Genomic DNA, 21907 nt, shown 5'->3' with positions numbered 1-21907 from the left:
TTGATCATAAAGAAACCTTATACCCTTGTTACATGATGCACTGCTGGTTGCGATTAAACCACTAGGATAAATTTTCTCGACAGCAAATTTGCTCCCTACTGCAGCTTACTCGGAGGACCCTAGTCAGGATTCAGAAACACAATCTGCATCGGGCCTGATCACGATCGAAAGCGACCGCGTGATGAAGGACACCGGTAAACATTTCGTAATCATGCAGCCATACAAAGCATGCCATGTTGGCAGGGGCAGCGCCAGGGAGGGGGCACGTTGGAGAAGGGGGGCTGTAGCTCCCCACAAATTTTCGCCAGCCCCCCTTTGCTTCCCTTCCCCCAAAAGGAAGGAAACTTAGTCCAAATAACGCATAACTTCCCAGTCTTAGTGACCCCCTGAAGGAACTCTCTCGCTGTCAGTATTCTCCCAGTAAGAATATCCTGGCGTCGCCCCTGCTTGTCGGTGCCTTGTGCAGCTCTCAGCGTAACTGGTACAGGGGCATCGGTATGACACTGACTGCAAAGAGCCAGCTACAGTGAAGGAGCCACGAAAGTGGCGACGTCTGCGAGGTGGCGCCGTCTTTGTCAAAGGCCAAGTAGTAGACATTGCCTTGACCACAGCCGGAGTGCTTCGCCTTGCAGTCGATGGGCTGCAGCTGCCGGTCGAGGCAGAATCGAATCTCGGCCAGGACGGGTGCGGAGTAGTTCTGCCGCAAAGTGCATGCAAGAGGGAACAGAGTCTTGAACAACGTATGAAAGTTCAGTTTCAGTAATGTAATTTGCAGTAACGATGACAATCTCCAAACTGAAAGTGCATAATACTTCATTATAACAAAGTTGCATCTTATGCAAAAAACAAGTTCGTTATATCTGAAAATTTGTTATGAAGGTTTATTCCTAACACTATATATTACGAGACTATTTTTTCATTTGCTTAGTTATAACCAGTATTTCATTATATCCAGGTTCGTTATATAGAGGTTTAAGTATATTTGAATGCGATAACTATAAACTTGGTTACGACGTTAGAAAAAATGTAAGCTTCCCCCTTAGAACAGCCGTGCGACTGCCTTCACCTGTGAAAGACAATCGTGCCAGCTAGTTTTCGCTCGAACTGTTAGTACGTTTTCTCAGCTAATGGAAATGCTGCACTTATCAAGGGCTGCATGTCTTCAATTTCGTTGCGCTTAAAAACAAAGGAAAAAGCGAGACGAAGACAGCACGAGCGCTAAACTTCACACCATGTTTTTCGCGAACACGTGAATAATATACTGACTCAAATGATAACGATCCAGCGTATCACGCTCGCTCAAGAGCAACAACCAAATAACCTTTTACATTAAGGTATTTATGTGCTCTGTATTCAAAATCTGGCATCTTTATTGACTTGGCCAGTTGGCAGCACTTTTCAGTGTTTAAAGATTGTCGTTACTATATCCAGGGGTTGGCAACCTTTTGAGGCGAAGGGCCAAGTTGCATGAAGCCAACATGACGAGGGGGGGGGGGGGGGGGGTCACATGAAAAATGGGGGGGGAGGGGGTGTCTTTGTAGGCAAAATAAAAATATGGCAAGGTGACACTAATTTGCAAAACTATACCAAGCATGTCGCAAAGTTGTGATCAAACGTAGGTTACAAGAATAAATCCCACTTTTGGTCAAAACTGCCTCGTCTGCCTTCGCTAGGAAGCGTCAAGCGCAAGGGGGAAAAGGGTTTTTACGCTGTTGCAGACAGAATTCGATAGGACGTCAACTTTCTGCTCCAAAAGTGTCTCAGACATATGCTAGGAAAGTCGGTTATCTGAAGTGCTTGAGAAGTGCTCAATGTCACGAAAGTGGGTATACATCAATAGATGTAGCTTTGATGTAAATTCTTTAATTCCCTCTGGGATAAACATCCATGGCTACGAGGGTGCTGCTTTTTTTGTTGTTGTTGTGACTGAGTGCAGTGCTGGTTCTCCCTGTGGTAATGGATGACATGCAGTTAAACTGCACGAGCAGCATCAAGTTCAACAACACGATCAGGCACAAATATAGCTTGCGGTCAGTCTTGTTCTACCCATAACCAGTTGAGCTTTTCGGAGAGCGAACACTTGGGAGAATAAATCATTTTATTTAAGGCTATCCTCGCAATGACAGCCTCAACAGTAGCTACACAATGACTCACTTCAATGTTGTTCTGCTGAACTGCAAATCTTCAATTTATGCTGGGGCATTTAATAACCAACCATGAAGAATTGAAAGGTAAGCTTACCGATTTTTGGACGCTATGTCTTTCCATGTAGCACAGACACAGTATACAGAGTATCAAACATGAACAAAACTAACACACCAAATGAACACGTCCCTGCCAAAGGCCACTTCGTACCCTGTGTGCATCCCTTTCTTTCACTGCCCTGCTACACCCCAGCCTACTCATCTTATTGAGGGAAAATTTCAGGCGCCAGAACAGCACAAGAAGAACGTAGAAGCACAAGGGCGTCCTTGTGTAACGACTTAAGAAGTAAAAAGGTAGGGGTGATACTGCCAGTAGGTATGCAATCTCTCCAGTGAAAGCTAGTTTATTATTATCATTATTACTAGGAGTGCCATCTTTGCGCATTCACTTTCCTTTCATTTGGATGAAATGAAAGGAATGGCTACAGGGACCTTTTTTCAATATGAAGCTAACATGGAATTGCGTCCAGAGAAAACATAAGGATTGTTACTTAATTGTAACTTTTAATTGAAGCGTGGCAATCATTACACCACCTCTATGCACCACTTCCCCCCCCCCCCCCCCCCGCCAAGAGCAAACATAGCCAAAATAAAACGCATGAGTTACCCTACAGAACACCTATATACTACCATTTGGTTACCCGCCTCTCTGCACCCCGTGGAAGTTGCCGTGAGTAGGTAGGTCACTCTAGCCGCGAGTACCCCTTTCCGCCCAGTAAAAATATCCTGACGCCACCCATGACCCACCAACTTCGCACGAGCCGGCAAAAAAAAAAAAAAAAGAAAACAAGCACTAAACTGTTATCACGGACAAAAAGTAGCAGCTCCAGAGGATAATCTCGGGCCCCAACAGCGCGAAACTTTGGCAACGAGAAGCGAAGAACGAGAACTATCGAGACCACAAATCACTGTTGGCAACAATGAACATTTTGTTTGCTTTTTTTTCTTCAAGCGGCGCTTAGTTTCGGATTACTACGAAGCAGCCGGCGTTTTCACGTCTCCGCTGTCTGTCAGTCTAGCCAGTGTACTGTGAGAGAGTGAGCCGAAGTCCAGTAGAAACGAGCGACAAGGAAAAGAAAAAACCGAGGACCGTGCTGAGGTGGCGTTTGTTTACAACGCCGTGATGATGATTCAAGCAAGGACTGCGTGTGGATGAATCGCCCTGCTGCCCTCGTAGCAACGTGCTGCTCGCGATGCGTCGTCTCATCAATGAACCAGTATGAGCCAAGATCTCCTAGGAGACAAGACAAGAACCAGCGCGCACAACACGCAGTCTCTCGTGACTGAGTCTTGTCACGAAGGAAAGGTGCGAGGAACGGGCGTCACTAGGTCGAGGCGGCGTTACCACTGTCTGCGCGTATGCCCGTGATGCGATTTGACTACCTTTTGCTGCAGCGGGGTGAGCAATGGAAACACGCCGCTCAAGCTACAACGACGCTTCCAAAGGGAAACCGGGCTTTCAGGAGGTGAGGTCTCGTTTTACGTTTCTGCAGCGTCAACTGTTGTTGGCTTGCAACGCAGCGTTGGTCATCGAGCGCGGTTTGGAAGCGCGGACCCTATTACTAATATTACCGCGTGATTTCATGTAATCCATTCGCAACTGGTCGTACGAAAGGCGAACGATACTTTTATTGGACCTGCTCCAACGGAACGTAACGAGATGCCGGAGGAGTGAGATAAAACGATGTGACGAATTTGTTTCAGGCTACAGCGAATTGGGGCGCAGACTCAGCAGTGGGCATGACGATAGTTATAGCGCGAGAACAAAACGACGACACAGAGACAAGAAGGACACGAAAGACTTGTCTCTGTGTCGTCGTTTTGCTCTCGCGCTATAACTATCGTCATGCCATACCAACTAGCCCAAGCTGCCACACTTCTCAGCAGTGGGGTTGCTGAATATTTTTTTTTTTCGTTACTCTGCGTTTGTATGATGCAATGGCTTTACCGCCCCTCCCCCAGACGCTGACGTAGCCGGGGGGCGGGGGGGTGGAGAGTTTTCAGTTTTGCATGTGTACAAATGTATACAAGCTCGCACACAAAAACCGCGAACATGCATAAAGTATGCTTAACCCCGCCCCCTTCTGATAACATTGCCCCCTTCCCCATTTAAAACCAACAACAACAAAGAACATCTGCTACGCCCATAATCCACTGCTCAATACTTCGAACCATTCTGGATTGGCCACCAGCACAGACCTTGAGTTGCATGCACCGAATGTGCCTTGTAATAAATACTACAGAAACACTATACGTATACAGTTTTGACATGCTTATTGCTTTGGATGTTCTGTTAAAATACCTGTATCTGTTACTCGGTTCAGGCTCTACCACTTACATGTACCGACTCTATACATAGGGCATCTACTTTGACAGAGCTTTACAAAATTATTCCGAGATATCACATTGTTCACTATTTCTAAAAATGTAGCTCTATCAACGATGATGCTTCAACAGATGCCAATTTGGCATAAAAAAACAATTAGTGTCTCTACATGTAAGATCGATTAACAAAAATAAATTGGCACTGTTTGTGGACACAGTACTTCGAAACGCAAGCTGCGGTCAGTGATGTGAACAAGCCTTACTATCGATGAAAACAGAAATCAAAGAGAAAGTGTGGACAGCTGTGGTAAATAGCAAAGTAAATTAAGTGTGCCGAATCCACTTGGCCTACCGGACTAACTTGCCCTTCCAGAATAACTTTTTCAAGCATCTGACTTTGATATGAGAGTAAGGTCTTATGCTTAACTTATGATACTTGAGGTATGACAGCAAGATGATATCTAATAATTGTATGTGTGATTAGTGAGTATTATAAAGCCTCTAGGAAATTTAAGGTCAACATATTGAGGCTGGAATGAACTACCATATGTAAAGGTACAAGAAATCGTTAGCCAGCCAAGAAGGGCAGTAATGAAGAGTTGAACACTCGTAAGCAGATAAGTGCAGCAGTTTCCCATATAGCCAAAATCATGGCATCAAGTTTAGTGATACAGTTGCCAAGCACTGACATCATAAATTTGTCTGTGAATGACATCATAACCATGCACTTACCCTGCTTGAGTAGCACACGAAGTTAGCTGCTCCTTTGATATCATCGTGCAGGGCATTTTTAATTGTTTGTAGCTGTAAAAAGGGGGGGGGGGGGGGGGCAACATACTTAGTTGTTTACATGGTGTCTCACGGGTGCAAACTTTGCATGGTGTTCCACGGGTGCACACTGTATTCAACACAACCACCTTACCTGGTATGTTTTCTCTGAGGTTGGCACTACACCACTGTTCAGTAGATATCTGAAATGTGCAATGACAACGGCTAAATTTGTAGGGTTCAAACATTAAAAAGTAGCTTTGGTCACAGTTTCTACAGCGATGGCTTGCCAATATATCTTCAGTTTATCTTCACTCTGCAGCAAAGGAGTAAAACCTGTTCTGAAGATACTGGAACTGTTAAGGCAGCAGAGCTCTGGCTCAGAACAATCATACGACCTTCTTTGAAATACGTACTTTTGAATTATGCCGTACTTGTGGTGGGCACTGAAACTTGCTGGCACGGAACGTTCCTCAAGCTTAAATAATCGTGATTTTGAGTTACAAAAAAAAAAGCAAACAAAAGCTAACATGCGGTAGCAAGTGCAATAGATTCTCAGTTAAGAGTACTGAACGCTGGGCGAGTTGGTAAAACATCACTACAAAACTGCGCGAAAAATCGACAAGAAACAGAGAAGGCACACACACAAGCGCAGACTAGCAACTGACAGTTTATTGAAAGAAAACACTTATATACCTAAAGAAAAACTATGACGTGAAAGATTAGAAGTTGGCAGTGAGATAATCAATCTCTAGTTGGTGCAAAGTCACCGAAGGCCTCGCAACACACGTGTCGCCATACTTGTGTATATAAAAAGCCTCCGCAACTTCTCTCGCTGTCCTATCCCTGTGCCGTGACAACACCCTTGTTTCGTGAAATAAAGGGGAACACTTGCAATCCCTGCAATGTAGGCACAGATTCGACGAAGGGTGGGCCTTCAGCGATGCCCTGTGATCCATTAGTCGGTTGTTCAAACATCTTCCAGTTTGCCCAATATAGCACCTACCACATGATAAGGGGATAAGATACACCGCACCAATTCCACACTCTACAAACGTTTCCCGGTGTTTGACCACACAAACATACCACTTTTTTTCTTTTCCTTCAGCTTTCCTATCCACCATTGCGCACACTCGGCCCAACTTATTCCTGGACGAAAAAACGACATTAACACCGAATCTATGTCCCACCTTTTTCATGCGGTGGGAGAAGGCATGAAGATAAGGAATGCACGTGTAAGGCAAACGTTTATCTATGCCCGCTCTGTCATTACCTTCCCGTTTTAGTTTCTTCAATAATCTTTCACTTAGAAGACCCAGCCTTCCTTCTGGGAAGTTCGATAACCTAAGCCTAGTAAGCTGGTCATGAAAAGCCTCCGACATCTGATGCGGGCACGATTTGCACAAAGCAGATTCGAGACACGAAGTGGCGACACCATTCTTGACCAGCTTTGAGTTACAGGAATGAAAATCAAGAATGGGCTTAATCGACCTCGGCGAATACCGCCAGCACGTGTGCTCCTGCCCAATCCTAATTTTCAAATCAAGAAACTGAATGCAGCCATCTTTCGGGACCTCAAAGGTAAATTTCAAACCCCGTCCTTTCTCATTAAACATTTTCAGCACATTAACCCTGGACCTGACACAGTTGTCCATTTCAACAAACACCAGATAATCATCAACGTATCTCATTGTCTTAAGCGCTAAACTTTCTAAGCCTCCCTCAAGGTCTCGATCTATCCTCCCCAAGTATACCTCACTCAGTTTAGGGGCAACACGGGAACCTATGCACACACCCGATTTCTGCCTATACACACCACCTTTCCATTCTACCAAAGTCGAGCGAAGATACATCGACAACAGTTCCAGGAAGGACGCAACAGAAACTCCGCACTCATTTTGGAACTGTAGGGCGTCGTTGTGGTCCTGTATGCAGTCTCTCACACTTTTCATCAAGGTTTCATGCTCCAACGAGTAAAAAAGGTCCTCTACATCTATGCTAAACACTGACATAGGCCCGGGGGGTACCGTCCTCAGGAACTGAACGACTTCCTCGGAATTCTTCACCCGAAAAGGATCCTGCACCTTTAGAGATGATAGGTGCTTTTGCAGAAATGCTGATACCAAACATTGCCAAGTTCCGCGTTCTGAAACAACCACCCTAAAGGGATGGCCCTCCTTGTGTGTTTTGACGGTGAAGAAAAGGTTCAGCAAATTGCCTTTCGCACCTCGCACCGCCGCAGCCAACCCTTCAAGCCTCAGTTGTTCCAGTAAGGCGACGGCCTTTTTCTTCACCTCCTTTGGTTTTTCTTCAACCCGCTTGAGGTTCTTGTGAACAGCTTGCATGCCCTTCTCAGAAAAAGTCCTCTCATACATGAGGACGAAACTCCCTTCCTTGTCAGCAACTAATGGCCTGATGCTGCTTGAACCCATGTAATCCACCAAGGAATTCAACTTGCACTTCCTTCCAGTGCTTCCACTGAGCGTAGTCACCACACCAGCTCCTTCTGCCACGCACCTTCCCCTTTCACCTTCAGGCACCCGTTCAGCAACGGAACGTGCCACCGCCAAGATTTCTGGAAATCCAAGGGTTGGCTCGAAGCAGAATTTTGGTCCCAGTCCTAGAGTCTTCAGATGAGCTTCCGGCAAAACGATGCCATCCAGAGAGATGACTTTGGCAGAGGGTTCCCGTGCTTCCTTCTTTTTCTTCTTCGGGAGCATGGGCCGCAACGTGTTCCAAAGGAATTCCGTGATACGAAACCTGGTGGCGCACCATTCCCTGTATCTAGCACACACAGCCCTACCTGCCACAACACCGCAGGTTGTCTTAAGACAGTCTTCATACAGCCTTGCCTGTCTCCACCACTCGGATTTTTGTATCTTGCAAATGCGCTTAGCATGGCCTGGCGAAGTTGGCATGGCCTGGCATTAGTTGCTGACAAGGAAGGGAGTTTCGTCCTCATGTATGAGAGGACTTTTTCTGAGAAGGGCATGCAAGCTGTTCACAAGAACCTCAAGCGGGTTGAAGAAAAACCAAAGGAGGTGAAGAAAAAGGCCGTCGCCTTACTGGAACAACTGAGGCTTGAAGGGTTGGCTGCGGCGGTGCGAGGTGCGAAAGGCAATTTGCTGAACCTTTTCTTCACCGTCAAAACACACAAGGAGGGCCATCCCTTTAGGGTGGTTGTTTCAGAACGCGGAACTTGGCAATGTTTGGTATCAGCATTTCTGCAAAAGCACCTATCATCTCTAAAGGTGCAGGATCCTTTTCGGGTGAAGAATTCCGAGGAAGTCGTTCAGTTCCTGAGGACGGTACCCCCCGGGCCTATGTCAGTGTTTAGCATAGATGTAGAGGACCTTTTTTACTCGTTGGAGCATGAAACCTTGATGAAAAGTGTGAGAGACTGCATACAGGACCACAACGACGCCCTACAGTTCCAAAATGAGTGCGGAGTTTCTGTTGCGTCCTTCCTGGAACTGTTGTCGATGTATCTTCGCTCGACTTTGGTAGAATGGAAAGGTGGTGTGTATAGGCAGAAATCGGGTGTGTGCATAGGTTCCCGTGTTGCCCCTAAACTGAGTGAGGTATACTTGGGGAGGATAGATCGAGACCTTGAGGGAGGCTTAGAAAGTTTAGCGATTAAGACAATGAGATACGTTGATGATTATCTGGTGTTTGTTGAAATGGACAACTGTGTCAGGTCCAGGGTTAATGTGCTGAAAATGTTTAATGAGAAAGGACGGGGTTTGAAATTTACCTTTGAGGTCCCGAAAGATGGCTGCATTCAGTTTCTTGATTTGAAAATTAGGATTGGGCAGGAGCACACGTGCTGGCGGTATTCGCCGAGGTCGATTAAGCCCATTCTTGATTTTCATTCCTGTAACTCAAAGCTGGTCAAGAATGGTGTCGCCACTTCGTGTCTCGAATCTGCTTTGTGCAAATCGTGCCCGCATCAGATGTCGGAGGCTTTTCATGACCAGCTTACTAGGCTTAGGTTATCGAACTTCCCAGAAGGAAGGCTGGGTCTTCTAAGTGAAAGATTATTGAAGAAACTAAAACGGGAAGGTAATGACAGAGCGGGCATAGATAAACGTTTGCCTTACACGTGCATTCCTTATCTTCATGCCTTCTCCCACCGCATGAAAAAGGTGGGACATAGATTCGGTGTTAATGTCGTTTTTTCGTCCAGGAATAAGTTGGGCCGAGTGTGCGCAATGGTGGATAGGAAAGCTGAAGGAAAAGAAAAAAAGTGGTATGTTTGTGTGGTCAAACACCGGGAAACGTTTGTAGAGTGTGGAATTGGTGCGGTGTATCTTATCCCCTTATCATGTGGTAGGTGCTATATTGGGCAAACTGGAAGATGTTTGAACAACCGACTAATGGATCACAGGGCATCGCTGAAGGCCCACCCTTCGTCGAATCTGTGCCTACATTGCAGGGATTGCAAGTGTTCCCCTTTATTTCACGAAACAAGGGTGTTGTCACGGCACAGGGATAGGACAGCGAGAGAAGTTGCGGAGGCTTTTTATATACACAAGTATGGCGACACGTGTGTTGCGAGGCCTTCGGTGACTTTGCACCAACTAGAGATTGATTATCTCACTGCCAACTTCTAATCTTTCACGTCATAGTTTTTCTTTAGGTATATAAGTGTTTTCTTTCAATAAACTGTCAGTTGCTAGTCTGCGCTTGTGTGTGTGCCTTCTCTGTTTCTTGTCGATTTTTCGCGCAGTTTTGTAGTGAGATTCTCAGTAAATTAAATCTTTTAGAGAAAATTCATGCTCAAATAGAACAACTGCATCTAGTGTGATTAATTTCATGCTTTATTTCTGTAACAAGACAATTTCTGAAACCCTGTTCATTTCTTTGTCAATTTAACTCTTATTAACTGGAATGTATTTCCCTGGTAATATAGTTCAGTAATATATACACAACCAAAACTGCAGGCAAAAATTCGGAAAGAACGAGATCTGCCATGGCTACTCAATTTATGTTACTGCGTTGTACTTTGCGTGAAACTGGGAGCTTTTTCTTTTATGTTTTGAAAACTCTGGGAAACAGCTGTATGCTGCCAGCCAAATAAATTTACGTGAAACTCACTCAGTGATATTGTACTTCAGATACAGGGTTAGAGTTTCATTGAAAAAATTGTAGAGACCATCCAGCTCGGGCACTATGGTGGCACAGGTGCCATGCTTTTGCCATTCATGTTTCCTAGACGAGAGAGAGAGAACAAACATAGGTTAGATAAAAGACTGCATGCGTAGTCTTGCTGCTAGTGCACTTATATAGATCACAGACCTCCTTTGAATGATTAAAATGGTGGTAGTACAGATTTAATCTTGTAACTTTCACTACTCAATTTCTGCCAATTGTTCTTTCAGTAGGATGGCTATTAGATGAGAAAATGAACATCAAATTTAAACTTTTCTTTTTAATGATCATATATTCAGCATTTCCCGTGCTTGCACGTGCCGTCTCCTGAATCTGCTAAAGGTTACGAGGGAATCTAAATGGCTAAATGAATATCTTTGGTTTCGCACCGCTGTATTGTAGCCTGGCTGTGCGATTCTGTTTTTGAAGAATGCACTTTCTTACAAAATTGATAACTCACCAAAATATATTATTGTTGCTGCTAGTCAGAGATGGCCAATACAGGTCAAGTTGTGGTACCAGTGGCTGCAAGGGAAATAGATTGAGTCACCAAGAATGAATAATACGTGTGCTGCACTTCTAAAAATTGTGAACACACGTGAGGACAGGGACCTATATGCACAGAGCAGAAATTGTGCTTTCTGTTATAATATATTATATTTATATACCTTTTTAAATAATTACCTTTCATAATATCTCACTGGCCTGGACTTGAGTAATAGTGTTTAAATACTTAGGAATGCAGACAATTACTCATGTGTCACGCTCATAAAAAAATAGATCTAGGCAAACAGAAAACTCATGCACAACAGTGTTAAAATGTGAATATATGTAACAATAAATTGGTAGGCTAGCTGCTCTGATGCTTCACATAGAAAGCACAAAGATTATGTGGAAAGGTGTCTGTTTTTTTCTGCACTGCTTCTGTTCTCCCCCTTCGCACTATTATGCAGAAGATCAACTCGGATATATGTATCACAATAGAGGAGTTTACATCACATCTGGCAAGCACACACACCAACATTGTATGGCTGTGGCAAAGGTAGAAACATGCTCGATTCATTACAAGAAGTTTCAGGATAATGAAAAGATCTAGTGTGTGGCCTTTTCTGTTTTTGCTTTTCTGTACCATAGAGTTTTCTAAAATTAACCAGAGGGGACTCTGGCGCTATGATCGTTCAGCCACCACAGGAATGATGGGTAATGCACAAGTTTGCCTAGTATTCATGCTTGTGCGCATCAAACACACTCGTGGCTTTGCTCATGTTTCAGTTTTGTCTCAGCTAAAAGGACAAACCGTTGCGAACTTCATAATTCGATTTGAATCGGTGAGCTTATATGGTAAAGGTGGTGAAGACGAATTACTGAACATTTGCCGATTGTGGTCCCGTGACAAAGCAGCTTCAAGCCACGCGAAGCCAAAAAGAGCCGAAAGTACGAAAATTAGACAAATTCGTGTACTACCCATTACTCCCGTGCTTGCCGAAGCCGTGCGTTGCAGCTTCCATAGACACTAGCTCCAGAGTTATCTTTTGTGTATCTATAGAAAGCTCTATGCTCTGTACAGCTTGGGCTTCCCGAAATCCATTTTAGCGAGGCTGCTGGTTCCACTGATGACATTGTAGTTTATCTGTCCTCACTTATGCCCGTCTCGGATAGACATCGTGAAAAGATCCGGTGCAAACGGTTGTACACTCACGCCGAGAGTAGTTGCATTGTAGCGAAGCGTTCGATTGCAGAACTCTGGAGTTGAGGAGTTTGAAGAAGGCCTGCAAACGGGGAACAAGATTGTAGTCATAAGAGTCACAGTGGCAAATGTTTCCATTACACACTGAACAGATTGAAATGTAATCGAAATAATGACATTTCCATTAATGTGTTATACTAGCTTTACTTTCAATTAAGGGATTATATTGAAGTTTTTGAATGAGTAAGGCTTGATGCTTTTCACAAGATTTCACAAGCATACTACTGTTGGAAACATGTTTTTATGTAATGTTAATTAAAAGAATAAAATATGGTGGGTGGGGTGAGAATAGCACCAGACTCATTATTAACCAGTGATTTTCATCAGTTAGCGCCAAGCATATCAGTTACTTTCATAGTACAATGCAATGCCTAAGCTAAGTCAATATAAGTGATTGATCCATTTTTTTAACCTAAAGATTCACGCCGTGGGCCCAAATTTCTTGTTCTGCGACATTGTATCTGTGATTAACAGGCAAATCAATGTAATAGGAAGTATGTTCTTAGGTCATATGAATTCTGTTCTACAATAAAATTATTTTCTTGATAACAAAGACCTCTGCGACCAGTAAAGTGGAAGCTCTGAAAAAATTGAAGAATCTTTGTACTACACATCAAAACATTTGTGCATTTTTGTGAGAATTGTGAATATTCTTACCATAGTCCGTGTACTGTCCAGAAATTCCTTTCATTTTCCTTGATGCACTGCGGGGCATAAAGCACAAGAAAAAAAGATTAAGACAACACCATCAGAATGTAGGAAGGGGTGCTTTTTATTGAGGTAGGTATTAGCTGTTATGTCCATTTGCGCTGCACACATTAGTTATTGCTGCTTAGATAGTATTGTTTCCCAGAAACAGCCCACTCTGGAATCTGTAGTAACTGCAACTCTTATCACATAACTGTACTCAATGTCGATGTGCTTATCACGAAGGCTTGGAGATTGTGTTCAGAGGCAATCAATATAGTGATGGCCACATTCATGTACAGTGGAAGCCTGATCACTGACTGCACTCTGCTATGTCCAAATCAAGCTTATCACATTGCCGTGAACTTGTATGATAATGATATGTGACGTAGCAATTGATGGCATGCAGGACAGGGCGACACTGAAGTGCGTGTACAATGGAATAAAAGCATGAGTCACAGCATGTCTCTCATTAATAGCGTCGTAGATGTAAGTTGGTATAGGTTCGGAAGCTGGAGTGTAATAGAACCCACAATTAATACAATGGAAAACACTTGTACAGGGTTAGAACATCTCTTCAATCAAAATAATTTGACCATAGAGTTTGCTTATAAACACTAGAGGAAAATCTCGTGCTAGCATCTATGGGAGCTCCACTGAGTTGTGCTTCGGCATGCATGAGAATGATTGGTTAAAGACTAATTTTATAAGCTTCGTTCTTTCGACTCTGTTTGGCTTGGAGCCGCTTTGTTGTAAGACGAAGCTCAACGAAGGTTCACCAGCTCCACCTCACCACCGGGACCTTTATTTAGGCCCGCCGATTTCATCTGCTCACGTTGTTCACAACGATCCATTCTATTTATTCAAAACAAATGCCAAAACACCACAACCAATGCCACAAGTGCGTTTGAAATCAAAAGCACGAAGATTAGGCAAATCCGTTACCCACCATACCCAGCGTGGTTGAACAATTGCAGGCCCACAGTTTCCAGTAGCAAATATCGCTGAAAATTCTACGACTTACACTAAAATGGCTAGAATATATTCTAGCCACTGTACTTTGACCCCCATGATGATCATGATGACAATCTCGCCGCGCCTGGTTCCGATGCGCAATAAGCGTAGTGAGGAGTGCTTTGATAATTTTTGTACCTTATCGACATCAGCTGAGACCCAAACAGCGGCAAGCATTCGCAGTCGTTTAGCACGTGCTTACCAGTTAACACACCACGGAGAGATGGGTATATACACAGTGCTGCCGAATGGTATGCGTGCCCTTATTGATGACTGGAGGGAAGCTGGTATTCACTAAGCTCTTCCTACATGGGGGCGCCGCCTTAGCCGTGGTCCGCCAGTGATACGGCATATGACAGCGTGTTGTTTGGCGGCACTGCACCTCACTAATCCGTTTGTTTAGCAGAATATTAACGTAACACATGCTGCCGATAACTTTGGTTGTGGCTCGACGATGATCGAGCACGAGACCACAAGTATGGCGACTGCCGTGCTAGCGCCCCTTGCGGATGACGTCGCGTGAATACCTCCTGTACGATTGCGAATGCTTGCAGCTGTTCGGTGTTTATTGCGATAGCAATCATGTGCACAGTCCCGGCTTTTCATAGAAAATTCCTGGGGGACTTTTGACGCAAAAAATTTTTGTCTGTCTGTCTGTCTACCGTTGTCAGGTCTGTACATTTGTCTGTTTGTCCACTCTTAACGTCACCAGGTACTTGACACGGTCGACCCCATCCGCAGCACCCACCAATGTTGCTCAAGATTTAGCGTTCATACTTGTGAAATTGTCAATTAATAAGCAATTATTGCGCAAGTCTCAGGCACCATAACAAGACGTATATATTCTGCATGTGCATCTTTTACTAGAAAATGCATACATAAGTAATTTTAAGGACTGTAGCGCTTATCACGCTGCGCTGGCCAAGCAACGCTTGCACGAAAAAGTGAGTGTTTCCAACGCTTCGCTAAGACACGATGGTGGTGGCACCTACCCGTCGCCTTGCGTTCTACCCCTTATCACCTCTGAGACGGGTGCGCACAACCGTCTCAGAGCCACGCGCTTTGTTTTCGCAGAAAACTGCCAGATGGTCTCACGTGTGACGTGACTTGATGCGCTCGTTCGCCTCCGCTGCACGCTCGAAGCACTATAACGCAGCGCCTCCAGAGTACCATACACCGGTTTTCTTGCGCAGAACATCAACTAAATTGTTCACTCTCTTCACAGGCAAGACTATCGTCTTTCGACGACGTTTGCAGATTAGATGCAGATACGGGGCCATTTTTTTTTCGCCGTCGCCTTTATTCACCGTTTATGTATAGGTATCTATATATATGAACACTCAAGAAAAAAAAAAGAGACTATCGTCTTTAATAAGAAAGCCGCCCACGCTCAAGCCCCAGCTCGTCGCGATGCGCCCTTATCTCCCACGCGTACTGCGCCTCACAAATGGGGGGGGGGGGGGGCTTATTTTTTTGGTGGGGAGAATCATGTGCCTTCGTCTTTCGCCGAAACAATTTCGTTAGTTGCCGTGCCCAACACAAAGGTAAATTCGCTGGCTGCGCAGGCCCCGTTTGCGAAAAGAGCGCGCTTTTCATACTCAGCGAAGTATAACAACTGGGGCACTTCTTAGTTTGGACTCATCTGTACTCATCTGTACGTACTTAGTTTGCACTCACCTAAGTTTCGTGCGTCGTTACGTGTCAAGCGGTAAACGCTGTTAGTTCGCTCTCGTCCCGTGTGCGTTGTTTTCGTGCGTCATTTGTGCGTGAGCAGCGCGTTGTGCGTTTCAATCTGCTTGCCGTTATCAGCGCTACATTCCGAGTTGTTGCTATCGCATTCATCCCTTCGCTCTTAATTGCAGCGAAACTGTGACCTTTTTTATTTGACGCCGATAGTAAGTTTCAATTAATTATTGAGCGTTGTGACAGAACATTATGCTTTATCTTTATCGCGCACCACCGTTTGAGAATCGCGTATCGTCCGGCCAGCGTCCGCATCCGTGTCTTATCACTTACGGATGCACGGTTTTGTAACGGCAGATAGCGCAGTTTATTCGGACGCGACACGTTTGATAGCGCTATTGTTACATCATAGCGCGGCCGGTGTATTGCTGCAACTTCTACGTATCTGCACACAAGCAAGCATACGTACAAGGGCCGGGGGGGGGGGGGATCAGAAGTTCCCAGGCTACTATCCCATGCATTCCTATGGAAGCGTGGCCTGGAATTTCGACCTCCCTCCCCACTATGTACGTCGCATGTTCTATGCTGCTTTCTTTTGTTTTAATTCTGATTTTTTTGCGGACTCTGTTTTTTGGATGCGTACCAAAAAAAAAAAAACGTCGAAAGCGGCAAGTTAGAAGCTGCTAAATTAAATGCTTCCCACTCACAGGAGGTATTTGCTTTAATTTTGATGCTTGCGAATTTGATAAAAAAAGAATTTGGCAGACCCCCCCCCCCTTAATACAACAACAAAAACGAATTTGGTCGCGCCCTCGTAATCTTATTTTTTGACTAAAGCTAGCTGTCTGGGTAACCGCGTTAACTGGGTAACACCGCGTTAACTGGAGCTACGGTGTTACCGTAGCTGTGTCATTTTTCTTGGCCGAGATTCGATACAGCGACATTCGGGACAGCAATCAAGCGCTATGAGCCACCGCTGCAGGTTAGCAAGTTTAGTTACTTTTTTCTTCTCTTCATCTACATAGTTTATTTTTATTATTATTTTTTACTTGGTCACACTGGCCTTGGCGTCTCTAAACTACGGTGATCGGGGGTGCTATCCTGTATACACCTTCATATACTGCCATCGAGTGGTGGATTTAGAGGGGGGGGGGGAGGGGCGATCGCCCTTGCTCCCTGAAGTCTATCAGCGCCCCTCCCTCCTCACTTCAGTGCTTGTAGTCCACCTGCTATCACCAATTAGGACAAGTAAGTGAAACTAGTGCGAGCACGCATGAGCATATTTATGCTAATAAAGGATTTTTCAGCTAGTAAATGCAAGGTCATGGCCATGCCCCCTTCTCCAACGTTACTTCAGACCCCCCCCCCCCCAAACAAAAAATGAGTGGCTGGATTCGCCCCTGCTGTCAACTTATCGAGTTTCGTAATGACGGCATTTTAATCCAATCGGGGAGACCTTAGCAGAGCTCCAGTATGGTGAGCCACCATAGCTCCAGGCCAGTCAGAGTTGACCAGTGGCTGATTTCGACGAAATAGTGCCGCCGTAAACAGGGGACGGTCACCACCACCACCATCATCATCATCATAAAGAAATGTCAACAATAACAAAAAAAAAGGTCCCGTCACAGTAACTTCTCCCTTCCACAATATTGAAAATACCGTTGTGCAGACCCGAGATGTTTCGTGAGCCAGGAAATGCAGAATAATGACGTGCAGCTAGCAAAAAAGGAGGGTCCCATAGCGGAATTGGCGTCACATATTTTTGAGGACGCGCCGTGACGTCACATATTTTGAGGACGTCTGCTGGAGCTTATTACACATATTCTTTATCAGTTAGAAAACTGATTAAGTTGCGTTTTAACGAAGCCCGAAGCGTGACATTACAAGTTCAAAACCAACTTCGCCAAAATACGACGAAAGGCACTGAAATCTGTGACGTCACGATGACATTTAGGTGCTGCGATGTGGGTGCGCAATTGAAAAAAAAAAAATCGGAGCATATCCACGAGGTGAACGATGACGATGAAGCACGGACGGACTGACGGACGCTTCGCCCCACTCGTCATCATTCACCTCGAGGATATGCTGTGAAATGACCACTTTGAAATGACCTTGAAACTGGCTACTACTACGACGACGGCACGGGACGTACGATCCACGGGGTGAGGAGCTTCTCCCCCTAAAAATGAAACTTTAATTCTTCGTTTTTTTCTGGTTTAATACGAAGCTACGATCGCGAAATTAACGACAATAAAGCTGAGAAGAAATAATTTATCCGTAGGCACTGATTTAGGCCTGATTTAGGTTATCCGTAGGCCGTTTAACTGCACAAGATAGTCCAAAAGTGTGCCACGGCCATGAGATTATGCACCTTCATAAAAAAAAAAAACCCTAATTAAGTATGCTTGTGCACCGTGATGTGAACGAGGAACGTTAGAACTATTACTGATTACGGAATTCAGATTGTACCGGCCGCGAATGTTTCTAATAAAATTAATTTATCACCTTCGTAGTAGCCAACATCATTTACCCGCAGAGATTTTTCGGTGATCTCGACTCGTATGTAACTCGATTGATTGATATGTGGGGTTTAACGTCCCCAAAACCACCATATGATTATGAGAGAGGCCGTAGTGGAGGGCTCCGCAAATTTCGACCACCTGGGGTTCTTTAACGTGCTCCCAAATCTGAGCAAACGGGCCTACAACATTTCCGCCTCCATAAGAAATGCAGCCGCCGCAGCCGGGATTCGATGCCGCCACATGCGGCTCAGCAGCCGAGTACCTTAGCCACTAGACCACCACGGCGGGGCGACTGGTATGTAACTTTCAAGGTCGCAAATTGTTAACATTATTATTATTATTATTATTATTATTATTATTATTATTATTATTATTATTATTATTATTATTATTTTTGGAAACGGCCTGGTGTCAGCACTGGTAAGCACGAAGGCGCGGGTTCTACTCCAGCGATCACGGCGCCCGAATTTCAGGTGTGGGCGGTGGTCGAAAACGCCGGTGTACTTATATTCGTCCCCTGAAAGCTTACCTGATGCTTTGACACGAGAATTCCCGGAATATAAGTCAACGAATGTTCGCAAGTCTACCGCGGTTGCCACCGTGGATCAGTGGCGTCTTGGTGCTCTGCTGCTGACCCAAAGGTCGCAGGTTCGAGCCCCGACCTTGGCGGTCGTATTTCGGTGGAGACGAAACGGTCGAGGCTATAGTGTTCTGTGTGACGTCAGCGCACGGTCAAGAACACCACATGGCCAAAATTTCCGGAGCCCTTTCACTACGCGCCTCTCATAATCATGTCCTGGTTTCGGGACGTAAAATCACATGGTATTACTATTATAACAAATTTTTCGCAAACTTACTGGAAATAATTACTGGAAAGTCTATACTGGAAATAATTACTGGGATTTCATTGTGTTGGTACGACGCATTGAGTTTTATTCCACTTTTTTAAATCTTTTTTTTTTCAAGTGTAAGACTTGTGTATTTGCAGTATGTCAAGTCAGAAGGGGAGACAAATGGTTAGGCGGGCAGATGAGATTAACAAGTTTGCGGGTATAAATTGGCAGCAGCAAGCACAGGACCGGGTTGACTGGTGGAACATGGGAGAAGACTTTGTCCTGCAGTGGACGTAGTCAGGCTGATGATGATGATGAAGTCAGGGCTGTAGCCAGGAAGTAGCACACAAAACCCATGCCCCCCCCCCTCCCATCCCCGAATATTTTTTCGCAATGGCATAGAGAACCAAAAAAATGGCCATTTTAAAGGGGTGCCCTTTCCGAAATGAAGGTGGTGGTCACCCCCCCCCCCCCCCCGGAGACATTTCTGGCTACGCGCTTGTGTTAATTTTGTATCACGTGTTACCTGTTTTTGTTTGCAGTATTCCCTTGTTACCGCGCATGTGTCACATGATATGTCGAAAACTTTTGTTGTTTGTGCAGGAAATGTTTATTGGTCACGGAACTACAGGTACAGAGGCCTATGAAACGCCATTTGCCTCTCTTTTCGTTTTTTTTTTTTGTATGACAAGAAATGAAATGAAGATACCACGAGTAGTAGTAGCAAAATTTTGTTGCTTGTGCAAGAAATGTTTGTCGGTCACGGAACTACAGGTACAGAGGCCACGGTGTAAGAATATAAACTATTCTTACACCGTGACAGAGGCCTATGAAACGCCCTTTGCCTCTCTTTTCGCTTTTCTTGTATGACAAGAAATGAAATGAAGATACTACGAGTAGTAGTAGTAGTAGTAGTAAAAAATATCGCAACGGTCACAAAACCGAACGCAACCAGTGTGCCAGACTGACCTTGTCATGTGCAGCGCTGCAGTAACCCGTGCTCCACTGTTGGCTGAACATAAAGTAAGTGACGGTGGACGCATCTTTTCCGCATGCTGCAAGTCCCCTACAAGTATAACAGTGAGTACAAATAAGATATCAAAAAGAGCGAATTGAGTGATAAAAAAAAAGCAAACGAAGATCATCGTATGTACATTTGTAACGTTTTTTTTTTTTTGTAATGGGCACATACCTAGGCATGTGAAGTGGTCGTATTATATGATATATGCGGTAAATATACGCAAGAAAGGCCAAATATTGTATACACTTGTGGTGGGGCAGCACTTTTTTTTTCTCTCGCGATTTTGACGGGGTGCGCATAGTGGGGTGCGGCCATTCAACATGTGTAAGATTTTTGTTTAATGTTCGATCCTTTTACGAAAAAAAAAAAACCCGTTCATAGCCGCGCTATATATTCCTAACAATAGGATATATATAGTAAGCTCCTGCAAAATGTGTCATATTCGGAACGAGACAACGCAGCCACTTGCTGGCTTTTTTTTTCCCAGAAAATTTGTGCTGCCAAGTTTGGGGAGCGGCCCTTCTTAGTCGAGCGTATACGGTATAGCATCGTATTGCTGTTTCTCGTGTGTTGAGCTGTAAAATTTCACTCGCGACTGAAACTTATACGCGGAAGAATGCCATGTAAAACGCGAAATCATGCATATGATGCGCCAGTGTAACTATGAAGTAACGAGAAACATTTCAAAAACGACTCGACACATTTCAAACGACTGTTTGAAATGTGTCAAGAGGTCGGAGGGCTCGTTTCTGCGCATCTTTACCCTCGAATGAACCGCATGTTCTCATTTTTTTTTTTCGTTTTGCTTTCTTACGTAGCGCTCCAGCCGCTCAACAGGTGCGCTCGTACAAATAACACGCAGATCCAAGGGCACACCACTTTACGAGCGAAGTCAACATCGCAATAATCAAGCGCTTTTTTTTTTAATCGCGTAAAACACTGACCGCCAGACACGTTATGTTGAGAACAAGCGTTCAAAACAGCCCTCGACCGTGTCAACCTGCCGCTATTTCGATATTCTTCTTATCTATTTATTTCATTTTTCTAGCTTCTCGGGCTGGCATAGCGCCCCGACGCACGGGGTCACACGAGCCACTTTCGCAAGACGTCTGAACGAGTGGGCACCTGAGCCAAAAAAAGAAAAAGAAAAAAAAAAGCGCGAGCGATATTGCTTGAGGCGCCAAGAAACAGCTGATCGCGGCTCGATCCTTCTTATCTTCGAGTTGAAGTTCGGCGAATGGAAAAGAAGTTGAGCGATCTACTTGCCCGAGGTAGGCCAATAGCAGGGCTTGCAGCGTCAGACAATGCATCATCACCGCTCCACTGGCAATCGCTCTTTGTGTTCGGCTGCCGTAAGCTGCTGACGGCTTCGTCGTCCTTACAAGCGCCAGGTCGTCGATACGTCGAGCAAACCGTCGCAGCTCGCGCGTCTCGTTCGGGGATACCTGTGACGTTTCATGGCTAGGCCGGGACTTTCCTGCGACAAAGTGCGAGTGTGTAGCGGGAGAGCGCGTCCGATAAAGGGAGGGGTTGAAACCCCGACGGTCTGCAGTCGCGTCAGTTTTGAACGTCCGGCACCCCCCCGTCTTTACATTGCTTTCGAGATGTGTGATTGTATGCGCGACTTGGCTTGGCTAGGTTTGCCTTGCTACGATTTCTAGCCTTTAAGATTGGCCACTCCGTTGGTAATTTTGACGGATGTTTATCAAGACCGTCGTTGATGTTGAGGCTTTCCACATTTATTACGTTTGCACGTGGTGGTTGTGCAGCCAACCGGGCTTTTCTTATCAAAACCTCTAATGTGCGATGGTATCCGGGACTTGGCTTGAATACGTTAGCCTTTAAACGCTTTGCAGCCTTCAAAATTGTTGATGTTGTTGGTAGTCTTGAAGGCTTCAATAAAGAACAAGAAGGCTATTCATAAGCGTTCAATATAATGCGTAGTGGTCGTA

At 44.9% G+C, this 21907-nt stretch overlaps 1 protein-coding gene across 1 annotated transcript; it reads right to left on the bottom strand.

Annotated features, from left to right (window-relative positions):
- Window positions 1–220: 220 nt before the first annotated feature.
- Window positions 221–21475, bottom strand: LOC119166738 (ribonuclease Oy). Its single transcript, XM_037418065.2, has 9 exons — window positions 21222–21475; window positions 19904–20000; window positions 12853–12899; window positions 12148–12217; window positions 10909–10973; window positions 10395–10508; window positions 5452–5500; window positions 5262–5333; window positions 221–697 (listed from the first exon to the last, which is right to left on the bottom strand). Exons 1-9 carry the CDS (start codon window positions 21266–21268, stop codon window positions 470–472), a joined length of 789 nt encoding a protein of 262 aa, XP_037273962.2. The 5' UTR covers window positions 21269–21475; the 3' UTR covers window positions 221–469.
- Between the last annotated feature and the right edge of the window lie 432 nt (window positions 21476–21907).

Source organism: Rhipicephalus microplus, chromosome 6, assembly GCF_043290135.1.
Source record: "Rhipicephalus microplus isolate Deutch F79 chromosome 6, USDA_Rmic, whole genome shotgun sequence".
NCBI classification, from domain to species: domain Eukaryota; kingdom Metazoa; phylum Arthropoda; class Arachnida; order Ixodida; family Ixodidae; genus Rhipicephalus; species Rhipicephalus microplus.
The sequence above is the reverse complement of the archived record's forward strand: the minus strand, read 5'-3'. Positions and strand labels throughout refer to the sequence as shown.